Here is a 17,588-nt window from a genome sequence, read left to right on the forward strand (position 1 = left end):
AGTTACTTTCCGTACATAGGGAGGCAAAGTTAACCCATAAATTTTCTTTTATCACAATAATTTTGAAGAAAGGCCTTTTTTTGTTTAACATATGTCATGTAGTCAATATAAAAAACAAAAAACTTTATTACATACTTAAACAAATTACAGAAAAACAAATAACGATGGACAAATTGAGTTATACGACCAACCCATTTATTAACAAAGTTCGTTTTGACCCATTCAAATTCAGTACACCTCCTATCCACGCGTAGTTGCCCCAATCTGCATGGCCTCAATAATTTTGGTTGCAATTTGATAGCATGAATAGACTTCATACATTGCAACTTTCACTTCTTCCTCCGATAGAACCGCAGACGATTCCCATTTATGACGCAATGAGCCATTACCAATAATTGGTCTCATAATTTCAACATCAACTTCAAGCATCAATTCTTCTAGTGTACTAGTAAGAAGCCTTGGCTTCTTACGTATCTGAGCAGCCAAATACCCAACGTCCACCACTGTCTTAAAATCGAATTTCTGATAAACGCCACTCCATGTGAACGACTTGTTGTTAATGTGTCTAGGACCAACAAATGTGATGTTTTTGTCTTGCAAAAACGAGGCTAGAAAACTTGGGACTTGATATTTATCATTCAATGATAAAATACGATTGTATTGAATGATTAGGCAACGTTTTTTCACGTAGAAGAGCAATAAATCACCAGAATTAACAACGTCAATTCCAACAATTGGATTTGGATCAGACTTCAAATCGTGCCTTAGTTCCGAGATACCATGGCTCATAGTGGCTTCGCGATCAGCAACTCTAGTGATGACATTTTCACCACCAATTTTCACATTGTAAATGCTCATTTGGAGGAGCCAAGGAAGGGGTAATCTCTCAGACATTTTCCCTCATCACATTGTAAATCCATCACATTGTATTGCATTATATATAGGCAAGGGTAAATTAACTTGGATATGTATATACATATATATGTCGAGTTAGATCTTGTTCTTGGAAATTGAAGTCTGGGTAACTAATTCTATTTCACCCACCGTATGTGTTGTTGCATAGCACTGAACTTACAAGGTACATACAAAATTTAGTTTCATCTCAAATGCCCCCAAAATTAACACATTAATTAAGCACTAGACAAGACTTCATGACTAGCTAGCATCATATAATTAACTACTCTACTCCACAAATTGAATGAGACAATTTTTTCTAATACCAAAGTTCACATCACCAAGTTCCTTTCGAGTATGTTAAACTATCTCTTGAGGACTTGAAATTCATAGCTTAGTGTAGCTTTTTAAATAAGGAGAAAAATAGAGGCATTAGTTAGCGCATTTTTTAATTTGTTTGTGCTTTTATCATCATTATCTGCATTAATTAGTGCTTTCTCTTCATTTGTCACAATGAATTGGTACACACTAGCAGTAGCTCAATTATTTTAGGAAAAAAATAAGATTCATCATGTGAGATTGTCATTTGCTTACAATATCATCAAACGTGCACCCACTTGTTGTCACAGGGGTGGATATTCTGGAAGCCCTTGCATCGGTTCACCAAAATCAATAGCTTTATCTAAATCTTATATATTAAGAAATCTACTATTGGATCATGGATAGTTATCACTTTTTTTGAAAAACTATTTGAAATTGTTATAATTTTATGGAATTCAAAAAACTTTAAGAAGCTATTTGCAATTTTTTTGGTATGTTATAATAGTCGTAATAAAAAATAGTTTTATTAGGTCTTTAGATTATTTTCTTATAAAAAAAAATTCTAAAAAGTCTAAAATTTAGTAAAAATTGACCATGTTGGATTATGTCTCACTTTTTAGCCCATTCAATCTCAACCCAATTCAACCAAAGTAAACTTTAGACGGATCAATAACTATATCATTTATTAACTCAATTTATTTTGATCCATATAAATTCAATCAAAGCCGCTACTCCTGATTATTAGCATCTACTAGTGAATGAATGTCAAAACTAACAAACTGCAAAATGCGGAAACACATGTTGGATTTCTTTAAGGTTAAGCCTTAAAGATAGGGTGTAATGTGAATTGAGAAATTGAAAAAAAGAAAATGGAGGAAAAATAAAACTTGAAGAAACTTCATTTCTCCTCATTGGTAGTGAAGAGGTGAACTTTTATGCTTATATATAGAAGCATTTTTTTTAGCTCTTAAAAAGTTGATAAGAGAGAAAATTTGGACAATTTTTTTTTTCATTTTTCACTAATGCATTTTCTTTCAATTGTTAATTTCCACAAAAATTATTTGATTAAAGTTTGCAGAATTTTTTTTTAAAACAGAAATAGTCACCTCCTTTTCCCCTTTGCACATGTTAGTGGCTATAATATATTCAGAGGCTTCGCCTCATTTAACACACTGAAAAAATATGAATACATAATTATTTTTCTTCTTCCTAAAAGCAGACATAATTCTTCTATTTCTTTTCCTTTTTTTTGGCCGTCACTTTTAATAGATAAAAAGTAAGTGTCGTGTAATATACTCTATTTATTGAATTCGCTGAAATTCTCTAATTTTAATTGACAATATTGAAGAATGGTATTTTATCTATCATAAGAGGAATTAATCCAAACCTTAAATAATTATAAAAAAAATGAAATTCTTTAAGAAAACACCAATTTCATAATCACATTTCATCATTATTTCCATCAGATTCCATTAAGAGTATGTCTTTATCGCAGCAATTATAAATTTCAAAATGGCAGTACTAACATAAAATTTGAAGTTTTAATTTCTAGTTTAAAGTAAATGGTGGAATCTAACAAGAGATGGGTCCAGTCTAACAAATTCCTAACAAATTCAGTTGTACCAACCACTACATGTCATTTGAGAACCAAGACAAAAAGGACTGAAGTTTAATAATTAAAATTAAAAGATGGGGTTGTTTAGTTTGAAGATAAATTATTATTGAATTAGTTATGTTAGAATTTAGTTATATTAAAATTAGTTATTTTAGTATTATTTTTTAGTGATGTTTGATTTATTGTATTAAAAAATAATATACATTGCATACTTTCTAAGAATGAGTTATTTATTTATAAAATATTCTCAATAAGCGTAAATAATGTGGAAAATGATGTATTTAAAGGTTTGAGGAGATATTTTTATCATTTTTAACTATGTTATTTCGGGAGAAGTATTTCCAAGAATTATTATTCCAGTTATCATCATGATTATCTCGCTTTATCCATTACACCAAACATGTCCAAAGAGATACGGTAAAAATCTATTTAGTTCGTTCAACCCAATTAATATATGACTCATGCCTTTATATACAGTTTTGCTGCTAAATCATTATTAAATAGTACTTTCTTTGTCCCATATTATTTGTCAACATTACTAAAAATGTTTGTCCCAAAACACTTGCCAATTTGCAAAATTAAAATGAAATTACTTTTAAAAAATCTATTTTCCCCTTAAAATTTATTGTTTGAAAGTAAATAATATTAACTATATTAAAAAAATTCTGAGTAAATTAGTAAAAATACTTTTATTTATATATTTTTTAAAAGCATATAAAATAAAAATATGACAACTAAAATAAAATGCAGAGATTACATATTATTATTTTAATTTTTTTATTTAATCATAATAAAATTATATGATTAAATGTAAGGAAGAAATACTTAAACTTTACCATGAGTTTTCATGTCACAATTTGATTACCAAATTTAAGAATTCAAAGAGAACTTTTGAGTCTTTTTATCTTAAATTAAAAGTATGACTGATATATTAAGTGAATGATTGATCATAAAATTTTTAAAAAATTATTTTAATAGAAATTTTTAAAGTTAGAGTTGTGTTTGATCACATTTTTATAATAAATATTAATAATTGGAATGCATTTTAAAATAAAATGAAATATGATTTAAAATTAAAAAAAATTAAATAAAGTTATTTTATATAAAAGTGAGAAAAATGAAAATTTCCTGTGGCCAAACGAGTGCTTAAAATATCTATAAATTTCCGCATCATCCAAAGTTGTCTTATATAAATTAGGAATGCACAATTTTATTGATGTATTTTATGTGAAGTTCCTCTCGTCTATCTGCACTAACTTTTTCCTCAGTTCCTCTCTTCTCTTCATATAAATAGATATGATCTTTTTATTTGCTTTTGATTATATTTTGTGAGTTTTTTGTTCTTAATTTGTGGTAGATGGGCTTTTTCAAATTGATAAAATGGGAATTTTTGGTTTCTGTAACATGATTATCTTGTTATTCGTTTTCACCTGACTGTGACCTGCTCATATTCGATTCGACCCGCTTATTTGCCACACAACTTAATTGTGATAAGGGGATCGAATAGATTCATTTTTTCTGCTTCCATGCGGATGAATTATTGTTTCTCTTGAATATAATCCTAAATTTTAGAAAAGTTATTAGGACTAATTTCTTGCTCAAAGAGTAAATCTGTAAATGGATAAATGGTAAATTAGATCTTTTTCCTTGTCCTTTTGGATTATTTTCAGCTTAAAACAATAGTTACAGTATCATATACTGACTAAAATGCTCTGTTGTTCTTGTTAAAAGAATTTGTTTTGACAGATATGAAATTAAATTATACTAGTATGAGGTATTTGTTATTATTGGATATGTGATATTAGAGAAGATATGGACATTTGAGCATATTGCAATTAGTGCCTAAGTTCGGAATTTCCATGGATCAGAGCAGTTCAGATATATTTATTTTCATTACTGTTCGTTCTATGTTGGGTACCGCTCACCATTTCACTTTATTTCGTTGTTGTTGCTGGTTTCATTTTTGTAGTCTCTATCTCAAACTATTTTATTTAATCCGAGGTTCTATTGGAAATAATCTTTCTATCTTTACAAGGTAGGGTAAGATCTGCATACATTCTAACCTCCTCAGACCTTACTTCTGAGATTACAGTAGTGGATATGTTTTTGTTGTTGCAAGAACTTTGTTGTCTGTCTGGTTCGGGTTCTGCTTGCAGTCTTATGGATGGATACTCCTATGAGTTTAATTCATTTACAAATTTGCATTTCCAAAACCACGGAAGGTGTTTCTTCCTTTAGAATCTTTTGGAATGGAAGTTGCATGAGGGATCGGATCACAAGACAGCATACATAGCTGAATCAATTATACTAATTTTGACCTTTGTATTTGAAGAGCTGGAGATGATTAATTTAAGAAACACTTTCCGGGTTTATGGAAATGCAAATTAATATGACAATATTGGTAGCAAATAAATCCTGTATTGTGGATCGATCTTGCTTAGGGGGACAGAAGAGTTTTTCCACCGATCTCATCGTCATAATTTCCCCAGAATACAGCAGCCACTTGACCAACAAGCATGAAAATATTGCTGAGTACCATCAGAAGCCAAAAGTGCATGTAAGTTAGCTTGGCATGAGGATGTTACCCATTTGAGGCCTTATGCAAGAGAGGATCAGATGTTATAATGTAAGGTCAGCTGTTTAAAATTCCTTATAAGTATTGTACTTCCTCTTTTTCAATTTTTTTTATGTTTGGTTTCCTTTTTAGTCGTCTTTTTTCTTTTTTTGGCAGCTCGTTAATTTTAATTTTCAACTTGACATATTTAAAACAACAAGATTAATGAGCATTTTGGTACATTATACACATTTTAAATTTAAGACCACGCGATTCAAAATCAAAAGCCTTATTTCTTAAACTTCATGTCAAATCAAATAAATTAAAACATTGTGATACTAGTTATAGAACTTACAGAAATGCAAAATATAGTTTCCATGCAATTAGTTGAACATCATCATTTTCAGCCTTCCGCATTGATAAACAAACTTCCACAAATTGTGTTGATAACATTTTGTAAAACGAAACTAAAAGAGTAACAATATGAACAATAAAGTAGGCAAAAAATGCAGAGACAAGAGAAGGGAGTTTTCTTATTCTTCCAAGTGTAACTGTGTAAGTGTTCAAGTATGTCATTTTTCCCTCTTTACGCTTGTAGTTATTGTAATCGTATCACCCAACACAAACGACATTAGGACTTGTAAGAGTCCATAATTTTGTAATCACATGCATTTAGCGAGAGACCAAAGGTTTATATAGCTACTACTACCTGTACAGTAGACACAGACCTAGCTAGATGTGTTCTCTACTACTTTTCTGCTTTGCTTCAATAATTTTTTTCAGCTAAAAGCTACTTTGGTTGCCATTCCCTTACAAGAATAGTGTTTGGGCCTTCAAGGTGTGAGGGGCAAATGCTATGGACTTGTTAAAAGTAAAAAGAGAAACTGGTTGATCTCACATCACATATGAAAATGATAAGTACATACTATAGTCAGGAGTTTCTCAGTCACCAGTAACATCATTTGCTGAGTTTAGACTGTTTAAACATGAAGTGAAGTATTCACCTGCAGGTCCAGAAATAGACTGCGCCAAACAATCATTTATAAATGAAAAGCATCTAAAACATTATGCAAAGACAATCTAAGAATTTCCTTAAATGATATCATAGAACTAAGATTTAAGACATACAGTTTAGGACAACATATACAGGATCATAACAGAATTGAACTCCAAAATGGCAAGTTACTGGCCAAGTATAGTTGCGCCAACCTTCATCACCTCGGTAAGCTTGGTTGCAATTTGATAGCATGAATAGACTTCATACATTGCAATTTTCACTTCTTCCTCCGATAGAACCGCAGACGATTCCCATTTATGAAGCAATAAGCCATTACCAATGATTGGTCTCATAATTTCAACATCAACTTCAAGCATCAACTCTTCTAGTGTACTAGTAAGAAACCTTGTACCTGAGCAACCAAATACCCAACATCCACCACTGTCTTAAAATCGAATATCTGATAAATGCCACTCCATGTGAAAGACTTCTTGTTAATATGTCTAGGACCAACAAACGTGATTTTTTTTGTCTTGCAAAAACCAGGCTAGAAAACTCGGGACTTGATATTTATCATTCAATGATAAAATACTATTGTATTGAATGATTAGGCAATGTTTTTTTCACGCAGAAGAGCAATAAATCGCCAGAATTGACAAGGTCAGTTCCAACAATTGGATCAGACTTCAATTCACTCAGTTCGGAGATGCCATGGCTCATTGTTGCTTCGCGGTCAGCAACTCTAGTAATGACATTTTCACCACCAATTTTCACATTGTAAATAGTCATTTGGAGGAGCCAAGGAAGGGATAATCTCTCAGACATTTTCCCCTCACAATAATTCATTAACAGTATTACATATATATATATATATAGGTAATGTAATGTAATGTAATTAATTAACTTGGACACACCAAGCGTTACACCTTCTTCATGGAAATTAGTAAAGTCTGGATCGGATAGCACACCAATTATATCATTCACATCACACATCCATAAGGATCCTTAGTAAAATTAGCTAGAATTATGACCTGCTCAATCTATTTATGTTTGGGTGCCAATTTATTAACTCGATTTATTTTAACCTACTAATCTATCTCATCTAAAAGTTCAACTAATAGCTAGCCTAAATCAATTAATAAGAAACCTTATCAAAATATTTTTTATTTGACATGTTATATGAAGTCATAATAAAGAAAAAATAAAAGATAATTAAATACTTTCTCTATCTCAATTTTTTGTGACACCCCTATTTTAAGGTTGTCCCCATAATAATGTCATATTTCCTTATTTGACAACTATTTAATGACATCATCCCCATTTTACCCTAAAATAATTTCAATAAAGACAATTTGATAAACATAATAAAGACTTTCTTTATTAATTTCTTAAAATATGATTGCCATTTGGGCCTTCAAGGTGTTGGGGAAAATGCTATGGACTTTTTAAAAGTAAACAGTAGTTACAACCAACCCCATTTGTTTCTAGGATAACTAACTTAATAACAGAGACCAGAAATGGGAATCAAACATGCTATATTGGGCTGTATTTAGGGTTGTATGTATACGTAATTTATTGATATATATGTATACATATATCAAATATGTATACATATTCATATACACTATTTTCACATTGCACTAGTTCATCTTCCTTCACGAGCTGAGCTGACTTTTTTCAATCCTGACAAACTCAAATCATGATACTTCAGATTTATTTATCTTATATATCAATCAACAATTATATTTATTTTCAATTTTATGTTAAATACGACATTATCACATAAATAAGAAGAAAAAGAATAATATTCAATGGAAATTATATATTGGACTCAAAAGAAGAAAAGGTGTAGGGGAGACATCTAAAAAGATCATTTTTTACAAATTCGAAAGTCCCAAACTATTCAACAGTAAAAGGATTATTTCAAACATATCCCAAACATATGGGATCATTTTGTCATTTCTTCAAGGTTTCAGGTTATACCAATTAAACTAAAACATCATTTGATATTTCCGTCATTTATTAAGCATAAATTATTTTATCCTACTTTCTAATATTCCAGTATAAATGGAATGTATATTATTTCTTTGTGATTTGCAATAGTGATATGCGTTAAGTCAAGCTACAAAATAATTAGTATTAAAGAGAAAAAACGTACATGGAGAAAATATTTCATTGATTGATGGTTAATAACTAATAAAAGCAGCAAAAAGAATAATTAAGTAGTGTAATTGTGATGATGATAGAACTAATCCGTGATTCAGCAATAATAATTCTGATTATGAAATTTGAGCTTAAGCCACTTTTTAATTAAATTGTTGATACCTAATATTTCTAATTTATAATTCTGACGTGACTGTGAAAATGACCTATTTGCACTTCTATACTCTGTCATTTTAAAAGGATTTTCTCTTAATTTAATTATTTTCACGTACAATTTTGGCTTAAGTTTGTTTGATTCAAAGAAGAGAGACCAATATGAGGTTTCAACATGATAGATTTATGGGCTAAACTCACATACGTGTACGATAATATTTGGACGTTTTAACCTTTTATAATATTTTATTTTTCACGTTATCACTAGAGGACAATCCTCTACCTCACTAAAGTAGGGGTAATAAAGTTTAGGTACACTTTGTCTTCTCTAAACCTCATTTATGATATTACCCTGAATATGTCAATATTGTTAGTAGGCTCGATTATGCTATATTTTTTCACTTTAAAATTGAATGAGTCATTCTAATAAAACAACGTCTAATTCATGTGCAACTAGACGAAATTTGTCTAAATATATAAAAATTTCAACCCATGAAAAAATATACAAAAAGGTCAACTCATGAAAAAAAATTAATATAAAAAGGTCAACTGTTTTCATAAAAAAACGTGAGCCACTTGTCAATTGAATAGAGTTTAATTTGCCTGATATATGATTGTTGATTAATTTTTCATTTAATAAAACTTATATTAAGTTGTTAGGTTTATTGTTGATTTAAATGTTCCGCATTAAGGTTTAATTAACGAATTCACATGAAGAAAATATTTTTTAAAAACTGCACTGGAATTTGGAAATTAATTGATTAGTGGTTACTTTATTGTGTGATTTGTCAAATTTCTCACCTTTTGATTTAGTATAATTTTTAGAAGAAGAACATGCTTGATAGTGAAGAAATTGACAAACAAAATAGCATTCAATATTCCATTAACTAATTCTTTTATATTTTATTGACCCGTGAAATGGTGTGCTTTAACCCTTTCTTCTTGTGTTTATTGATAAAGCGTAATTGGATGCATGAATATGAATACATGAGTTTTTTAAGAAAAAATAGAAAAAGAAGAAGAAAAGAATATGACTATACGAGTTGTTTGGAGAGGTTACCATTCGATTGGACCTGCCAATAGAATAAAAAGTGGAACTCATAATCAATGGCGAATCAGAATTTTTTATTAAGAGGTTTGAAAAAAAAATATAATATTTAAGATTTGAATTTGAAACTTCAAAGTTAGTTTGGAATCCTTAAACCACTAAGTCAATCTCTAATCTTCTATTCAAGAGGTTCAAAAATTAATATATAGACATAAAAATTCTTTAAAATACCTTATATATACAATGTAATATTTTGCCAAGAAAATTCCCCGCTCATAATGATTAATTTTACGAAAGGTTTTATTGAATTATGAATTTGGAAGCATTAATTCGATACAATTGCCTGCTTGCTGGCCCCTAATGTTCATGCCTTTATTTTTGAAGGTCAACCACATCATTTTCAAAGTGAGGTACTACTATTGATTATTAATTTGATTCTAGGGACTCCTAGCTAGAAATAAAATAGCTAGTATTAAAAGAGGGGTCCCAAAGAAAGGAATGGGATTGATGGGTGAAATTCTACCGTCAAATAAGTTTTTATATTATATTGGTGAAAATTCAAGTGCAATCAACAGTGTTACTCCATATCCATTTTGATTGATCGAAGTCAAATTTTCAAGTCTTTTCTCTTTTGTGAATGGCTGACAACGTCCCAAAGTGAGGAGCAATTAGAAAAGAAAGTTGATTTAGAAAATTGTATGGTAGGTGGTAACTATTTTGTATGATTTGAGGGATAATTTAAACATCTATTTTGCCATCCTCTCTAGTGAGAACCTCTAAAGCTTATGATGGTGTAATTACTATAGTAACTGGGTTCGACGACTTTACTGAAAAAGAAGAAGAAAGAAGGGCAAAATCTCAACTATTTGATTTGAAGCAATACTAATAGCATTAAAATTAAGACTGCAAAGTCAGTTTTCAGGCCAAGTGCAACCAAACTAGCAAGAAATGAGCACAAAAATGAATTTGTGGCACTATCTTAATTACCTTTTTACACGAAAAGAAATTGAGATGACGAAATGAATAAGGTAAAGGTAATAGGTTGCTACTCTAGACTCGCTTAGCTTCTTTGAACTATGCCCGGCCCTTTAAAAATAAAACTAGTACTAAGTTTAAAATTCAAAAATATATCAAAACGTGACTTTCCAATTGTGAAGATCGTACGTGGTGGCTTATTGGTTATTACTGTTCAACTTAGCCATCCCATGTTGGAACTTAATTACTCTGTATGTAGAATTAATGTTAATTTAAATGCTTAATTTTATAAAATGAGATTAAAAGAATACAATTTGTGATAAGACTTTCACCTCTTATTAACTGTAATATATGACAAAGAAATAGTAAAACATGATTTTTAAGTTGGAAAAAATTAGAAACAAAATAGAATAAACAAAGTAAATGGAATATTAGTGCATTTCTTGTTCACGAATCTAAAATTATTTGGACAACAACTGCTATGCACAAATAATATAGACAGAATATAAAAGTTCTTATTTTTGCGTAAAGCATAAGCTAAAATATTTTCGACTTTCTTGTTATGAAGTCTTCCAATATGAAATGTAGGGGTACGGGGTGGGAATGGGGGTCGGGGTGGGGGATGTTATTCTGAGCTTTAAGTTGGAAAGGAGAGGGTGGCTTCTAATGTTATGCTACAAATTAGCGGGTCGGTTTAGATATAAAAGAGTCGAATCGTATATGAGCGAAGCTTAAATTTAATAATTTTTATTTAAAAATTTATTAAATATATAATAATATTTACGTGAAAATCAATTTTTTGATTGAAATATTACTATATATTAATTTAACAAGTTAAAGAAATCCATAAATTTACAATATAAAGCTATTGGAAAAAGTTGACAAAGTCTTTCAAAAACAAAAGTTGACAAACTACTTTTGAGTTAGTTTTTGTGTTTGACAAATATAAAATAACTTAAAGTAAATTAAAAATAACTTAAAGTAAGTTAAAAATCAAAAGTAGGTCTCCCCCTACTCTTTATATTTTGACTTAACAGTCATTTAAATTTGACTTTTTATTTTTGACTTAAAAACTACTTTGTTAAGTCAATCCAAACGGGTTCTAAATTAAAAAAGAAATATCAGGTATGAAAGCAAAAATAACAATGAAAATCCCTCCACCAAGATTCAATCTCGGTTATTATGGTTAGATCTTAACCGCCTTAATCACTGCACTGTGTACTAATTTTGTGTTGAGATAATTCAATATTTAATCTATATATACGTAAATCGTAAATTTAATCATATTTATTCAGTAAAATTTTCCAGGGTTCAGATGATTGTGGAACCGCCCGTGGCCATGATGTGTATATATAGTTTCTATTAGCGTTATCATTTTATGTGCACTAGAAGAAAAGAAAAACCGGTGTGACTATAATACGTAATGTCAAGCATACGTGTAAAAGACTTTACGTGTCCCAAAATTGTAACAAATAAAAGAAGCTCATCTGTATGATAGGGCTATATTGATAAAAATGTTCTATTAGTAGTAGCTAGGGTGGTTAAAAATATTAAGATCCCTAAACTATGGTTGTAATGCATGTATTGGTTAAAAGTTTGTTCCAAAATATGAAAGTCGACATGGGACAAAAACACTCATTGTGGACATGGGACAAATTAAAGTCACCTATTAATTATGCAAACTTAGAATCAAAGGATCTTTGAAAAAATAAATTAAAGGGGAGAAAAAAAAATAGAAGAAAAAAATCTATATATGTGGACTGTGTTTATGTGGAAGGTTAAGGGTGCTGCACCTAATATTGGACGACTAATTAAGTTTTCTTAATTCATTTTATTTAATTAAAATTAAATGGAAACCATGTGCCTTGCACTACCAAGTCACTATTTGTAACTAATCCTGAGGTTAAGTTTTTCAATTACCACTACTTGTTTGGTTGTTGTGAATAATATAGATATGATTAATTAAGGAACACGTTACAAGAAGAATGTTAATTAGTTGAACTAGCAAATTTATGCAAGATTTGAACCAACTATATAGATTAACTAAAAGATTTGATTAATCTAAATGGGTTTTCTCCGCTTTATTATATGGCACTTTTAAAAGGATAAATACTTCATAATGAAAGAAACAAATGGATTAGAAAAAGTTCATGTGTTTTTTATATAAGAATTTTGATTTTATTCGTTTAATGGTTTAAATTTCTCAAAATAAACAAAAGGAAGAAAAAATATTCTAAGTGCATTCCATTCACAAATCTAAAAGTGCATGGATAATAATTGTTGCACAAAATAATAAATAAAGGCTTGTGTGGAGTTTCAAATCCTAAAAAGATGAAATAAATTCTAATTAAGTGATTTCTTCCAATTTTCTAAGTGTTGTTAGACAAATTTAAATTATTTAATTTTTTTATTAGTGGGAGATAATAGATAGAGGTACTAAGTTGATCCAGATATCATGATTATAATTTTTTTAAAATGATTTATGAGTAAAGTTTAAGCGAAATAGAGTTGTCATTATTGAAATGAAGACTCTAAATGTGAAAAGTAAGACTAAAAGTTATGAAATAATTAGTTGAAAAGGAAGTCAGCTTTGAATATTATGAATGGGCAGTTTGTGGTTAACAGTTTGCCCTTATAGAAGAGACTCATATATATCATATATGGTGCAAAATTGCTATTATTATGTGAGCCAAATTAGCTTTGTGGACATGGGAAAAAGTCACCGACTTACAGTGATAGGGCATCCAAAACTGTGAAATAGATTTCTTTGAAATTGTATATAGGTTAATAGTCAGAGTTATTGGATAATAATATTAATGAAACGTAATTGTATTTAATGAAATAATAAAAATATGTGTATATAAGTAATATCAGTTATCGTGGATGGTCAATGATTTTCTTGAAATTGTATGTAGGTTGATAATTAAAGTTATTCGATATCTATATTAATAAAACATAATATGTATTTAATGAAATAGTAAAAGCGTCTGTATATAACTAATATAGGTTATTATGAATAGTCGAGATTTCTTCATCATTAATCAAAAGTCTCGAATTCGAATCTATGAGAACAAAGAAAATCATATTGAAAGCGGTTGCTCTTTAAAATAGATCTTGCAATACGCAAATCCAATATTATTAAGATCAAATATGAAGCTAAATATCGAGCGAAAAAAAAATTGTGAACACACTGATCCCAAATGTTAATATATTAAAACCATATTTTATTTTAGAGAAAAGTAAAGATACTTATATGTGGTAACATCAACCATCGACGGTTAATGGTCATTTTCCTAAAATAATTAAATAAAAGAAAAATTACCCATTTACACATGTTATATTACCATATTTACTAATACTCTCAACTAATTGAATATGCTAACACACTTCTGGAAATATTAGCTTGTCTTAGTGATGATGGATCAAAACACACACAAAAATTTAGGTATAGTATCGTTCAGTTCTTGAATTACTGATCAATGTGTGTAACAACCCTTATGCCTTAGGTGGAAAATCTTAACTTGCCTAAATCAGTCTTAATGACTTTCGGGCTAAGGCATAAGGACTGTTAAACACATTGATGTTTGTATATATTTAACTAACTTGTATAGTTTAAAGTAAATATTATATTTTTGCATATTTATTTCTTAGTGATATCCATTAATTTTTTTAAAAATAAAGTTAACATGTATCAGATATACTTACTATGTATCAGTATGTATCATGAATATTAACCAACGAAAATTAACTCTACAAAATCAACAGTATATCTGGGAAAAGTATTAAACTGACTTATATACATAATGTTATGATGTATCATGATAGGTAAAATAAAAAAAATATTAACCTGTATCAGATATACAGAGATTGTTATTTATCTGATACATTCTGAAAGCAAGTTTTTGAATTATTTTACTTGATACATAATACGTAGTATGTATCAGTATGTATCATGAATATTAACCAACGAAAATCAACTCTACAAAATCAACAGTATATCTCGGAAAAGTATTGAACTGACTTATATACATAATGTTATGATGTATCATGATAGGTAAAATAAAAAAAAATATTAACCTGTATCAGATACACAGAGATTGTTATGTATCTGATACATTCTGAAAGCAAAATTTTGAATTATTTTCCCAGAACTTATGCTCTGTTTTTGAGTTTTTCTTCATAGTCAGAACTTTTGTATAGTTCATTTGTCACCTCGGATTGCCAAACTCCAGAATGTTTCAGTAGTATCGCGATATTCATCTTGATTCGCTTGATGAAACTCGAAATTTGGATTGAATTTGTTGTTAGAACTTATGCTCTGTTTTTGAGTTTCCTTCCTAGTGAGAACTGTTTCTTTTTTTTAAAGGATTCTTTGCCTTAATTAGCACGGTAATTGATTGAAACAACCAATTATAACTTGATTTACGTTACTACCCATAAATAGCCCAACATCATTAATTATTTTACACCAAAAATCTGATGTATCAGCATAGTAAGTAATGTATCAGAATTTTTTTTTTAAAAAAGGAGAAATCGGATAATTTTAAAAAAAAAGAAATATACATTATAATTGGATCTTTTCACTATGAGATTTAGGTAAAGTTTACTTAAATAAACTAAGCAAAATCTAATGATGGAATATCGGACCACAGAGTATACTAGTGAATTACATATGTGCCTTGCACTAACAAGTTACTTTGGTTATTAATTATCGCTTTAAGTTTCAACTACCAATTCTTGCTAGGTAATTTTAAAATTAATAGCATGTTTGGCTAAAAGTGTTTATCTTTAAAAGTAAGATGTTTGGTTAAGTTTCTGGGAGAAATAAGTGTTTATAGGGACTGGCAGAAACTATTTTTCAGAAACTAGAAAAAAATACTTTTTCCCTAAAGTAGTTTTGAAAAAAAAAATACACTTAGAGGTATTTTTAAAAAATTTGATCAAATATTAATTATTGTTAAAAGTGTTATTGATCAAATACGAACAGATTTTTACAAAAAGTATATTTTTAAAGAACTTTTAAAAACATGTTTTTAAAAATAAACTGCTTTAGAAGCTTGATCAAATAAGCTACTATAGGCTTCGAAATTTCAATAATTAATTGAACTATCAACTGAATCAAAATTTCCAGGTTCAATGACTTGAAATTGTATTTGTCTTTAGCAGAAGCAAGCCCTTTATTTTCAAATTTTAAACTTTTAATGTGAATTTGAATTAGTCGAATTCAAAGCGGATAATATCGAAGGAGTAATATGTAAAGGAAGGGCATTTTATTATATATATTAATACAGATACATGTGGAACTTTAAACAGGCAAATTCAAAGTTTTCCCTACTGCTATGTGTGACAGTTAAACTTCTGGTCACTTTTCTTGAGGAGTTGGAATCTAACATATATTTTCTACGAAATACTACACATAATAATTAGTACTTAATACTTTTCATGTCTTTTAAAAAATATCGACGACTTGGGGTATTCAATAAATATATGACATTTGAGAAAATTATGCTTCGAAATCTAATTTTAATTAATAAAAAAAATATGTTACCCACCAAGAATATCACCAATCAAAAATGTGAAAAGGTTACAAAATAATAATAATTAATTAGCATGATACTTGAATGATTTTGAGTAAGGTTCATTTCACAACACTAATATATCATGAGTGGCATAGCTACTTTCACAACACTAATATATCATGAGTGTCATAGCTACTTCCACAATAATATATCAAAATTGTGAATATGGACTGACATGTCTTTTGTTAAGGGCGGAGTCAAATAGGGCTTAGAGGTTCATTCGGATTTTTTTTGATTGAAAATTATATTGTTCATATATGGTAAAAAAAATTATGCATATATAGTAAATATTAAATCCCTTTTGACTTCATGTGTTGCGTTTTGATATTTTGAACCCTCTTAGTGAAAATTTTAATTCCTTCACTGCTTATGCTATCAAAACAATGAAAACCGTCATCTTTTGCAATATATATCATGTTAAATTATCGAGAACAAAAATTAGATATGAAAGCATATATGAATTCAAGAGAAGAGTGTCATAGCTAACTTCGTCTTGTAGTTATTAGTATTTCAAATCAAGACGTAGGCGGCTATCAACTTTTCTAACAATGTGATATTAGAAAAGAAAACCTCCTATCTTGTGTCACGATCAATTCCACCGTCTAACCTATCTACTATATTTATTTTCACACCATCACATGGCCTTAGGATAATTAACATCACACTTGGAAGAGGACAACATTAGGGGGACTAAAGCTCACCTCCTAACTGCTACTGTCTCGCTATGTCAGGACCTATACCGCTCTGGCGGCCTTGCCACAGCGAGATTCCTCTTGCCAGGGCGGCCTGTCCGGAGACAGAATCTTTGAAAACTTTTCACTCCTCTTTTTAACCCATGTGCCTACAGTATATCAACAATAATTGTCTTTAAGTCATTAATCTCCCTTAACAACACACTGACTGCTTTCCACTGATTTACCCACAACCTTATACCTACTACACGGATGCATCTAGCACCCATAACATAATTCAATCAGGCATATACATGAACACATTATCAATTTACCATTTCAGAAAAAATGTACAGTTTCACAAGGTAAATCTCAATTACAACAGTCAACATGATAATACTCGGACCTTCGATCCTTTCATATCAGTTATTACATAGGATAGACATGCTTAGTTATAATCTGATCAGTTTTTCTATCATCACACATATACTCAAGATCAATTCACAGATGATAGTCACACATTGGTTCTCTCATGGAGCTCATACCCAAACTATATATGTCAGAACGTGACATCCGATCCTATATATGTGTCAAACTTTGACACCCGATCCTATATAT

General features: G+C 29.6%; 1 protein-coding gene across 1 annotated transcript; it reads right to left on the reverse strand.

Moving 5' to 3' along the window:
* Positions 1 to 224: 224 nt before the first annotated feature.
* Positions 225 to 894, reverse strand: LOC129884819 (uncharacterized). The gene has a single exon (XM_055959097.1). It carries the CDS (start codon positions 892 to 894, stop codon positions 241 to 243), a length of 654 nt encoding a protein of 217 aa, XP_055815072.1. The 3' UTR covers positions 225 to 240.
* Between the last annotated feature and the right edge of the window lie 16,694 nt (positions 895 to 17,588).

The sequence above is a fragment of the Solanum dulcamara genome, chromosome 4 (genome assembly GCF_947179165.1).
Source record: "Solanum dulcamara chromosome 4, daSolDulc1.2, whole genome shotgun sequence".
Lineage (NCBI taxonomy): Eukaryota > Viridiplantae > Streptophyta > Magnoliopsida > Solanales > Solanaceae > Solanum > Solanum dulcamara.

What these genes read in the sequence shown, in the direction of transcription:
- LOC129884819 (XM_055959097.1), bottom strand. Translation starts at nt 894, where the DNA reads ATGTCTGAGAGATTACCCCTTCCTTGGCTCCTCCAAATGAGCATTTAC.